The 12,465-nt window shown below is 39.2% G+C and overlaps 1 protein-coding gene across 1 annotated transcript in view; it reads left to right on the top strand.

Annotated features, from left to right (window-relative positions):
* SLIT3 (slit guidance ligand 3) overlaps positions 1 to 12,465 on the top strand; it is a gene marked incomplete at its 3' end in the record, with an annotated part of 569,754 nt that overhangs the window by 280,059 nt on the left and 277,230 nt on the right. The window contains exon 5 of the mRNA XM_081320704.1: positions 121 to 192. Coding sequence (XP_081176830.1) covers positions 121 to 192 — 72 coding nt within the window. The remainder of the gene's footprint in view (positions 1 to 120; positions 193 to 12,465) is intronic.

Raw genomic sequence — 12,465 nt, 5'->3', positions numbered from 1 at the left:
CATTATGCTTCCTCTTCATGTCACAGGAATCTGCAGTTATGAACACACCTTTATGCCAATTTTTTTTTAATTCAGTCACTTTCAATGATTTCATAATATTTATTTGTTTGTTATTTTTAGGGACTTAAGTGAAAACCAGATTCAAGGCATCCCTAGGAAGGCTTTTCGCGGAATTACTGATGTAAAGAATTTGTAAGTATTGTCTATAAATAGAATTTGAGCTGAAGCTAAATTCTTTTCATATGTTATTTTATGTATTTTATGTATTTCAGACAAGATATACATCTTTGTGTTATACAGAAGTAGTTTTCTTGTTTAGAAATAGGTGGTCACCTTTGACCTCCATTCAAATTTGGATTAAATATATGTATAGCCTTTCCATATATTATTTTTACCTATTGCAATCTTAAACGTCTGTTGAAGAGAACTTGGAACAAATTGATAACTTACTTTGTACTATATAGGTAGTCCTTGATTAACAACGGTAGCTGGGATCAATTTTTTCATTTGCTACCAGTGTAGTTGTAAAGAACAACATCATATGGCTTCATCATTTAGCAATGGCAATTGTAGTATTTGCCATTGTTATGGAATGATTGCAGGTAATTAAGCAAATTCTAGGTGGCTTGTAAATAGGTCAGCTGGCAGGCAGGTAAGTGGCTGGTACCAAGTGGAGGAAGATGCCTGGCCTGCTTGTACCACAAAGTGCAGCATGTGTGCAGTGTGTGTGTGGGGGGGGCCAAGGTGCTACTGCTGGGTAAGGGAGGCTGAGTGATTTAGCGAAGCAACTTGCAATCTTCCCTACCCACTTCCCCATTGACTTTGCTTGCGGGAAGCAGGCAAGGAAGGTTGCAAATGGCAATCTCATGACCATTACGCAACCATCATAATGTAAACCAGTTGCCAAGTGATTGTGGGGAGGGTGGGATGCCTAGAATTTCAAGAACTGATTGTAAGTATCCCTCAGTGCTGTCATAACTTTGAATGGACACTGAAGAAGTGGTCATTAAACAACAAATTATTAATAACTATAGCAAATACATAATACAGTGGGTATATCTTCAAGGATTTTCAATCCAAGCAACAAGTACGTCTGTTTCTTTCTGTGACTTAAGAAATATGCAGTGGTATTACATACTGTGATATGTTAAGAAAATCTAGGTCCCCTACAATGGAGACTATGGAGGCTTCATGGATTACACATTCATCACAATTGAATCTTATATTATTCAACTACTGTTCTGTTCTCTTAATATTAATTTGCATATAGTTCTTTCCTTTATAAAGCTGTTCAGATATATTATATCAGTAATTTTCCAAAAATCATATCCAGTACACCAGTATTCTTTATTTTAACTGTAGACAAACTTTCCCGACTGTATCCATGAGTCATTGACTGAAATTAAAACTGGAGAACTGAACCACATGCTCTTAATTTTAAAACTACCACACAAGGGAGCCATGCATTTAATTATTTTTCTCTATTCATTTTCTGAAGTTGTATTTCTTTTTTATGTGGTTAGCTACCATTATATATGTGAATGTGCTAATATCTATTGACTTGGCTTAATTAATTTTCTTTCACAAGATGTCCAGCTTTAAATTAGCTGTATGATATAATTAACATGTACAGTTACGTTAAGAAGAGAACAAAGATAATTGAGTCAGTCCTCACGAGAGGAAGCAAACTGTAGGAAATACTTTGAAAAAATAGTATTTTGTTGTTGTTGTTAGCTGCGAAGTCGTGTCTGACCCATCGCGACCCTATGGACAATGTTCCTCCAGGCCTTCCTGTCCTCTACCATCTTCTGGAGTCCATTTAAGCTCATGCCTACTGCTTCAGTGACTCCATCCAGCCACTTCATTCTCTGTCATCCCGTTCTTCTCTTGCCCTCAATCTTTCCCAGCATTAGGCTCTTCTCCAGTGAGTCCTTCCTTCTCATTAGGTGGCCAAAGTATTTGAGTTTTAGCTTCAGGATCTGGCCTTCTAAAGAGCAGTCAGGGTTGATCTCCTCTAGGACTGACCGGTTTGATCGCCTTGCAGTCCAAGGGACTCACAGGAGTCTTCTCCAGCACCATAGCTCAAAGGCCTCAATTCTTTGGCGCTCAGCCTTTCTTATGGTCCAACTTTCACTGCCATACATTGCAACTGGGAAGACCAGAGCCTTGACTATACACACTTTTGTTGACAGGGTGATGTCTCTGCTTTTTAGTGTGCTGTCTAGATTTGTCATGGCTTTCCTCCCGAGGAGCAAGCGTCTTTTAATTTCTTGGCTACAGTCTCCATCTGCAGTGATCTTGGAGCCCAGGAAAATAAAATCTGTCACTACCTCCATTTCTTCCCCATCTATTTGCCAGGAATTGAGAGGGCCGGATGCCATGATCTTGGTTTTCTTAATGTTAAGTTTCAACCAACTTTTGCACTCTCCTTCACCCGCAACAAGAGGCTCTTTAGTTTTGAGAAACCATCATTTTGTTGTAACTCTAAAATAGTTGATAGGGGATAATTGAAGAAGAGCAATAAATATCCTTCCTTACATTTTTTACACACCTGATGTATGTACTGTATATCAATCTTTCCAGCTCCATCTATTCCTGGTGGGTGTGGCCACCCTCTGCAGCTGATGTGGAACCCCAGGAAAAGCATTTGGTCTCTCTCTAATGTTCCTGACAGGTGTTATATATGTGCTCATTCACACTCAAAATAACATTTGACCTTTCAGATTTGGATCACTGCACAACCCTACTGAATAGATTCAGTTGTACTTCAGAAGTGAGGGAGGAAGAATTCATCTGGGGAAAAGAGAATCAATCAGCAAACAATTTGTTTCTCTTAGAAATACCTGTTCTGGGTATTTTTGGAAGGTTGGATATTGAAAAAGGCTGTTCTTTCCAGAAGAAAAAAAATGTTATGTGTTCACTTAAGTACCATTTTGCCCAGTGAGCTGGACAGATTTCTATCAAGGTCTTTTACTCTAGTTCTATGTAGTGCTCCCCAAACTCCTTTAGTTAATCTTTAAATAGCTATTTAAAATTATTTTTCTTATGTTTGATTAAGGAAAACCAAGTCCCATTTAAAAAAGAAGAAGCAGAAGCAGCCACTATTCATGAGCAAGCAAAAAGGTTTAAAAGAATTCTGAGGGGAAAAAATAGTAGAGGTTTAATCAAAAACTTTATCAACTGTAGTGGTTGATGAAATTTACTTCCAGAAATTGTACTGAAGACATTGAAAAAAGCTTTAGATGAATAGACTAGTTTCATACTGTTTTTTTCAAATGTGGCTTTCTATATTATGCATACATCTATGTGCATACTATATCTATATATGTTCATATATAAATAAAGGCATATATGTGTGAACAAGGCACACAAATACATACAATAACTACCAGTAGCCTACCTCTGTGCTCCTTGATAACAAGGAGTCTGATACAATTCAACTGGCTAGGCAATCCTAGTTTTTTCATCAGCACCATGGGCAGCCATATTGCAGGGGACTTAGGGTGGAACTAAAAGCAGTGGTGGGATTCAGCCATTTTGCACCAGTTCGGCAGAACCGGTAGCTAATTTTTTGTTGCCCAGGCCCAGAAAGGACTTCCGGAAGTGGAATCCACACAGAGAACTAGTTGTTCACATATTTGAATCCCACTACTGACTAAAAGTATTATTGAAGACCCAGTGAGACTTCACTGCAATGAACTATGCTACTATGGTTGTTGATTCATTAAAATATCTCCAGACTTTCCATGGGAATGAGATCTTTTGCAGAATCTTACTCTTCTTCCTCAGGAGATCAGCTAGATTTCCACAGCATTTCTGAGTTCTATCAGAATGGTATATACAATCTGCCTTCCCTTAAACTCGCAGAAAAGAGAGCCATGGGTGTTACCTTATGTCTTGCCACCACTTGTTGAATTGAACTTGACTTCCATCCATCCCAAGACCAATAAGAAGGCTGGCTAATATTCTATATCACCTGAGATAACAGAGATAATAAAGTACAGTAGATGGTCCTTTGACTCTCATTGACTTCTTTGAAAATGTGGTAGCTAAATTTTGTGAATATACTATTAAAATTATGTTGCCAAGTTCAGGCTGTTGGGAGAAGCTCAGCTGTTGTTGTCTGCTGCACACAACATTCTATGCTGCTATCATGTCCCCATTTCTATTGTTGCCAAACTTCATTCCCTCTGCCCATGCCATCTTAGGTCCATGTCAAGGAGATGCAGTCTGTGCTTGGGATGAAAGGAGAAAATTGTACAGTAATACATTATCTTGGTTCCAAGAACTAAATAGGGAAATTTTGCTTTCCAATGAATGAACTGGTTCAGATCCAGCTGCTGTTGCGTTACTTACTACAAAAGCATTACAGCTTCATGATGAAGATGAAGATTGACTTAAACTCAACCTGTTATCTGCCTCCTTTACCTATTTTCTAAGTTAGATTGGCTTCAGACATGTGGCCTTTGCCCTGTCTGCAGCTGAGCTCTAACAGCAAAAAATACAGGAGAGAAATAATTGACACTGATGGATTGAACCGTACACATTTGTACGCTTTATGTTGGAGGCAATTTCCCAAGTGATTTTCTAATTAAGAAAACAATGTTGCACTTCCGTTGGCCTAATTAGGGTAACTGTATGGAATACAGCTTGGGTCACCCCAGAGAGGAATGAACTGGAATATGTATTTTAATTTATGAATTAAATTACTAGGAGGAGGTAACATTTTTCATTTAGATTTATATTTTAATACCTGGTGCTGGTAGTGGCCAGAATTCTATCCTTTGCATTTTGGCCTCTGTATTGCAATTAAAGTTATGCAATTCAATAATGAGGGTAATGTATAAAAGACCACTTAAAAGATTGCATTGGAATGTTCAGTAGAGGAAATTTTTTCATTCTCTTTCTGGCTGTAGGATTTGCCAGTCAGACGGGATCACTTAAAAGCCCTACTTGCCATCCCTGAATAATTAACTTACCCTACTGGAGGTTCGACCTCAGGATTTTCTACATTATTTCGTCCTAGCAGCATCAAGTAGAAATTAAACAAAATGTTAGTTAATGATATAAGATATTTGTTGGTTCATAAATAATTTGTGCCTGATTTAAACTCTTAAACTCTATCTTCATTATATTTAAACTTTACAACTCCTACTTAAATATTGTCCAGTATTATTTATTTATTGATTAGATTATTATTCCGCACTTATTATTTCATAGATAACTCAAGGCAGCGACTCCTGTCTCCTCCTGTTTTCTCCACAACAACAGTCCTGTGAGGTGGATTGGGCTGAGAGAAAACGACTAGCCCAAAATCACCCAGCCACTTTTCATGCCTAAATTGGGACTAGAATTCACAGTCTCCTGATTTCTATGACAGCACTTTAATCACTATACCAAAATGGTTCTCCTATTTAAAGCATTCAAAATGGAAAATATAATTATTATTTTTTGTTATTTTATACTTATTGTAAAATATTTTCTAATACTGTTCTTATATGCAGCGAAACAACCAAGAGGAATATAAGTTGGTATACAGATATATGCATTTAAATGTTTGGTATAAATTGGATTGTAATGTGAAGCCATGTTTATAATATTCACTTCTTCTAACTTGTGGCCTGTTCTGCTGCTGCATCTTTCAGCTTTCTCTAACCCATTCTTTGAATAATCACTATATTAAACTAATATTTCTAGATTGAAAAGAAGAAGCTTGATTAGATCATATACTGTTGCTAGCCTTATCATTATTAACAATACTTATTTTTTTTCTAGGAAAGCCTTGAACTGCTCTATCTTATGTTTCATACTTGTTTCATGCTAGAGTCCAATATTTGTAATGGAATCAAGCCAAAAAAATGTCGCTTTAGCTCAGGAGAATAGTTTCTGCAAGTAAATATAATCCATATGACTAAATGTTGCATGACTAGATTTAATAGTTCTTTCAGATATATTAATGAAGCAGACCAAAAGATTTCAAAGGCTGAACAAAATACAGCATGAGACATTACTTTTTTTTTAAAAAAGTAACAAAATAAATTCTGTGACAAAATCTTGGTAGCTACATGTAGTTATCTAATTTCCCCCACTCCTGAAATAATTATCTTCTGGACCATGATTGAAAATTCTTGATAAAATTTTCTGCATGTTCTTATAAACACATTTAAAATTTTTATTTTTTATTTTAATTCCATTTATATTCCGCCTTTCTCCGAAGACTCAGGGCGGCTTACAAGCTTAGCAGTAGCCTTCATTCTATGTATATGCCTGCTTATTAGGGCTTTCGCACCCCCCCAAGCGGCATTATTACAAAGTCAGCTTAATTGCCCCCAACAATCTGGGTCCTCATTTTACCTACCTCGGAAGGATGGAAGGCTGAGTCAATCTTGAGCCTGGTGGGACTCGAACCTGCACTCATTGCAGGCAGCTGGTGTTACTTAAGGAGGCATTAGCCCACTGCTCCACCAAGGCTCTAAAATGCAATTCTGTCCCCAAATTGTATAAATAAAACATTTCAGATTTTTCTGTATGTGAGGAAAGAACCTGGCATGTCAAATGCACATTATGGACTATAATTTTTCCAGTAATTAGGAAAAAGTACAATAGAGTATAGTATTGTTAGAGCTAAGACATAACCCCACAATTTCCTTTACTAGTGTTAGCAACATTCACAGTGACTGCAGCATTTCCCTCTGTTTTCTTTTTATGCAAAGTAGTTGGACAGTATGCAGTCACTTCAAAATAATTTCTTTAAGATGAAAACCAGCTCACAGTTTTTATTTCCTTATTTGGCTGAATTGTTGAATTAATAAAAACTACACATCCAAGCCCCTTCATGGATTACTGCCTTGTCGTGGCGAAGGGGCTTGCGTAATTCAATGAAGCTATGAGCTATGCCGTGCAGGGCCACCCAAGACGGACAGGTCATAGCTGAGAGTTCTGACAAAACGTGATCCACTGGAGAAGGAAATGGCAACCCACTCCAGTATCTTTGCCATGAAAACCCTATGGACAGTACCAAAAGGCAAAACGATATGACGCTGGAAGATGAGCCCCTCAGGTCGGAAGGCGTCCAATATGCTACTGGGGAAGAGCAGAGGGCTAGTACTAGTAGCGCCAGAAAGAATGAAGCGACTGGGCCAAAGCCGAAAGGACGCTCAGCTGTGGATATGTCTGGTGGTGAAAGGAAAGTCCGATGCTGTAAAGATTTTTTCTCCATAGGAACCTGGAATGTAAGATCCATGAATCAAGGAAAGCTGGACGTGGTCAAACAAGAGATGACAAGACTGAACATCGACATCTTAGGTATCAGCGAACTAAAATGGACAGGAATGGGTGAATTTAATTCAGATGACCATCAGGTATACTACTGCGGGCAAGAATCCCTCAGAAGAAATGGAGTAGCCTTCATAGTCAATAAAAGAGTAGGAAAATCAATACTGGGATACAATCCTCAAAATGACAGAATGATCTCAGTTCGAATCCAAGGCAAACCATTCAATATCACAGTAGTCCAAGTCTATGCCCCAACCACCAGTGCTGAAGAGGATGAAATTGACCGGTTCTATGAAGCCCTACAGCACCTTATAGAAGTAACACCAAAAAATGATGTCCTTATCATCATGGGGGATTGGAATGCTAAAGTAGGAAGCCAAAAGATAACCGGAATAACAGGCAAGTTTGGCCTTGGAGTACAAAATGAAGCAGGGCACAGGCTGATAGAATTTTGTCAAGAGAATACGATGGTCATAGCAAACACTCTTTTCCAACAACCCAAGAGACGGCTCTACACATGGACATCACCAGACGGTCAACACAGAAATCAGATTGACTATATGCTCTGCAGCCAAAGATGGAGAAGCTCTATACAGTCGGTAAAAACAAGACCAGGAGCTGACTTTGGCTCAGACCATGAGCTTCTCCTTGCAAAGTTTAGGCTTAAACTGAAGAAAGTAGGGAAAAGCACTAGGCCAGTCAGGTATGAATTAAATCATATCCCTGTTGAATATACAGTAGAGGTGACAAATAGATTTAAGGAATTAGATCTGATAGACAGAGTGCCTGAAGAACTATGGACAGAGGTTCGCGACATTGTACAACAGGTAGCAACCAAAACTATCCCAAAGAAAAAGAAATGCAAGAAAGCAAAATGGCTGTCTGAGGAAGCTTTGCAAATAGCTGAGGAAAGGAGGGAAGCGAAAGGCAAGGGAGAAAAACATAGATATGCCCAATTGAATGCAGAATTCCAGAGAATAGCTAGAAGAGATAAGAATGCCTTCTTAAATGAACAGTGCAAAGAAATAGAAGAAAACAATAGAATAGGGAGGACCAGAGATCTTTTCAAGAAAATTGGAGAGATGAAGGGAACGTTTAATGCAAAAATGGGCATGATAAAGGACCAAAATGGCAGGGACCTAACAGAGGCAGAAGAGATTAAGAAGAGGTGGCAAAATTACACAGAAGAACTATACAAGAATGAGCTTAACGTCCCAGATAATCACAATGATGTGGTCACTGACCTCGAGCCAGACATCCTAGAATGTGAGGTGAAGTGGGCCTTAGAAAAGCTGAGCAACAACAAAGCTAGTGGAGGTGACAGTATTCCAGCTGAGCTATTCAAAATCTTAAAAGACAGTGCAGTAAAAGTGCTACACTCAATTTGCCAGCAAATTTGGAAAACTCAACAGTGGCCACAGGATTGGAAAAGATCAGTTTACATTCCAATTCCAAAGAAAGGCAGTGCCAAAGAATGTTCAAACTACCGCACCATTGCACTCATTTCTCATGCTAGTAAAGTCATGCTTAAAATCCTACAAGCTAGACTTCAGCAGTATGTGGATCGAGAACTACCAGAAGTACAGGCAGGATTTCGAAGAGGCAGAGGAACTAGAGATCAAATTGCCAACATACGCTGGATCATGGAGAAAGCTAGGGAGTTCCAGAAAAACATCTACTTCTGCTTCATTGACTATGCTAAAGCCTTTGATTGTGTGGATCATAACAAACTGTGGCAAGTTCTTAAAGAGATGGGAGTACCAGACCATCTTATTTGTCTCTTGAGAAACCTATATGCGGGTCAAGAAGCAACAGTGAGAACTGGACACGGAACCACTGATTGGTTCAAAATTGGGAAAGGAGTCCGGCAAGGCTGTATACTGTCGCCCTGCCTATTTAACTTATATGCAGAGCACATCATGAGAAAGGCAGGGCTAGATGAATCAAAAGTTGGAATTAAGATTGCCGGAAGAAATATCAACAACCTAAGATACGCAGATGATACCACTCTAATGGCAGAAAGTGAAGAAGAACTAAAGAGGCTCTTGTTGCGGGTGAAGAAGGAGAGTGCAAAAGTTGGGTTGAAACTTAACATTAAGAAAACCAAGATCATGGCAACTGGCCCTCTCAATTCCTGGCAAATAGATGGGGAAGAAATGGAGGTAGTGACAGATTTTGTTTTCCTGGGCTCCAAGATCACTGCAGATGGGGACTGTAGCCAAGAAATTAAAAGACGCTTGCTCCTGGGGAGGAAAGCCATGGCAAATCTAGACAGCACACTAAAAAGCAGAGACATCACCCTGTCAACAAAAGTGCATATAGTCAAGGCTATGGTCTTCCCAGTTGCAATGTATGGCAGTGAAAGTTGGACCATAAGAAAGGCTGAGCGCCAAAGAATTGAGGCCTTTGAACTATGGTGCTGGAGAAGACTCCTGCGAGTCCCTTGGACTGCAAGGCGATCAAACCGGTCAGTCCTAGAGGAGATCAATCCTGACTGCTCTTTAGAAGGCCAGATCCTGAAGCTAAAACTCAAGTACTTTGGCCACCTAATGAGAAGGAAGGACTCACTGGAGAAGAGCCTAATGCTGGGAAAGATCGAGGGCAATAGAAGAAGGGGACGACAGAGAATGAGGTGGCTGGATGGAGTCACTGAAGCAGTGGGCATGAGCTTGAATGGACTCCAGAAGATGGTGGAGGACAGGAAGGCCTGGAGGAATGTTGTCCATAGGGTCGCGATGGGTCGGACACGACTTCGCAGCTAACAACAACAACAACAACACATCCAAGAGATTCATCTTTTTCAATGGGGGTAAATGAATGCAATGTTAGAGTTACATTTCATATTTTTGCTTCTCTTTGAAAGATGGATATATTCTTAAAGGAGTTCAAACTCTAACTGTCTCAATTTTATAATCACTCTCACTATGTATATTTTCAGAATCCATCTCAAAATTAGAAAGTTTGCTTGTAGGAATCATAAGTATTAATCTTGTTACATACTGTTTTTGAAAATTTGCATGCTTTCAACTCTGTCATTGGGTACAGCTGATTAAAACAACAAAATTAGTCTTGGACCCTTTATTTAATTTTCCTAATCTTAGAGAGATGCTCAGTCTTGCTTTAGATCCCAATCCTATCTCACCATTTATATACTACTAAAATTCTTTTTCTGTTTATCTGTTTGTTAGTTTGTACCCTCACAAATGGTGCATTATGCCATTATACCATAAGGTAAAGGTAAAGGTTCCCTTGCACATGCGTGCTAGTCGTTTCCAACTCTAGGGGCTGGTGCTCATCTCTGTTTCAAAGCCGAAGAACTAGCGTTTGTCCGAGGATGTCTCCGTGGTCATGTGGCCGGCATGACTAGACACCAAAGGTGCATGGAACGCTGTTACCTTCCCACTGTAGTGGTCCCTATTTTTCTACTTGCATTTTTTACGTGCTTTCGAACTGCTAGGTTGGCAGAAGCTGGGACGAGTAACAGGATTCGACCTGCCAAACTGTCAACATTCTGATCGACAAGCTCAGCGTCCTAACCCACTGAGCCACCGCGTCCCTTACCTTTATTATACCATAACAATATATTAATCAAGGAACCTAAAATATGCTACCCAAAGTAGGCATAGTAACGTGGAATCCATTATTCCTATGAGATTGAAATTTACTTGAGATTTAAACCACTTTTATTTGCAAAATTGTGACCATTTCAGCATCCCCACAGCCACAGTCCCTGCTAGCTTCCCACAAACAAAATCGTCAGGGAAGCTGGCAGGAAGTTGGAAGTCACTTCTGCTTCCATTATTTTTTTCACCCACCCATGATCATTCTATTTATCTGTTTAGGTAAGTAAATAAGCTCATACTCCTGTGAAATCAGGAGATGTAGGCAGTTCAAATGAGTATAAATAATTATTGCAAGGTTAAGCTGTCTACAAAAATCTGAGCTACTAACGGTCAAGAGAAATGAGTAGGAATTAAGTAGGCATTCAAGGGACTCATGATTTATGATGCATATGACCTCTCCCTTGGCTTCAGCCTGGTCATCTCCTACAGTATGTCTTGACTTATTATTGAAATTTGTTCCCATTTCAATTATTTTTTTCTGCTAAGGAAATGCACTCTTCTTAGATGATCATGGGACAGTCCAGCACTGGGGTAAAAAAATATGGTCAGCTTAAATTTTATGTTCATTCTGGTCAAATCAAATTGCACTATCTGTCTTTCAAAGGATGACCCAACAGGTCACAGGGTTGTCTAGTGTTTTCTAATCTTTAGATGATTTCTTTATTATCCATAAAATAAATAAATGAATGTAATTTACATTTTTTTCTCAAAAGAATCACAAGTGAATTGTTGTCCCTGCTTGGGGAATAAACCTGCCAAAGTTTAGCAAAAGAAATGTGATATTTGTGCTGGATGATTTTGGTGTTTTTTTTTCTTTTTCATCAAAGGGTTTTTTATTCTTTTTATTCTATGTCTCTGCCTGCCTGCCTGCCTGCCTGCCTGCCTGCCTGCCTGCCTGCCTGCCTGCCTACCTACCTACCTACCTACCTACCTACCTACCTACCTACCTATCTATCTATCTATCTATCTATCTATCTATCTCATTTTTTTTCTTTCTTTTTCTTTCTTTTTTGGCCAAGTTGTCTTTCCTCAGAGGACAAAGCCTGACACATTTTGGAGAGATACCTACAAAAGTTAGGGAGCTATCATTGCATCTTAATTCAATTAACTACTCTGCTGCAGAGCTTCGTATCATCCAAATAATGGTGGACACCTTGTTTTCTAAGACACCTAATGGTTTAGAATTTGCTGCTGTGTTTTAACTTTAGCTGTGACGGGCTGGATCAGCAGTGTTATTTCCCAAATGTGTTATTTGTCTCTTGAGAAACCTATATGCGGGCCAAGAAGCAACAGTGAGAACTGGACACGGAACCACTGATTGGTTCAAAATTGGGAAAGGAGTCCGGCAAGGCTGTATACTGTCGCCTTGCCTATTTAACTTAAATGCAGAGCACATCATGAGAAAGGCAGGGCTAGATGAATCAAAAGTTGGAATTAAGATTGCAGGAAGAAACATCAACAACCTAAGATATGCAGATGATACCACTCTAATGGCAGAAAGTGAAGAGGAACTAAAGAGCCTCTTGTTGCGAGTGAAGAAGGAGAGTGCAAAAGTTGGGTTGAAACT

This window comes from Vipera berus (genome assembly GCF_964194415.1).
Source record: "Vipera berus genome assembly, chromosome: 2".
Classification (NCBI taxonomy): Eukaryota; Metazoa; Chordata; class Lepidosauria; order Squamata; family Viperidae; genus Vipera; species Vipera berus.
Note: the sequence above shows the minus strand (reverse complement) of the source record. Positions and strands in the feature narration are given on the sequence as shown.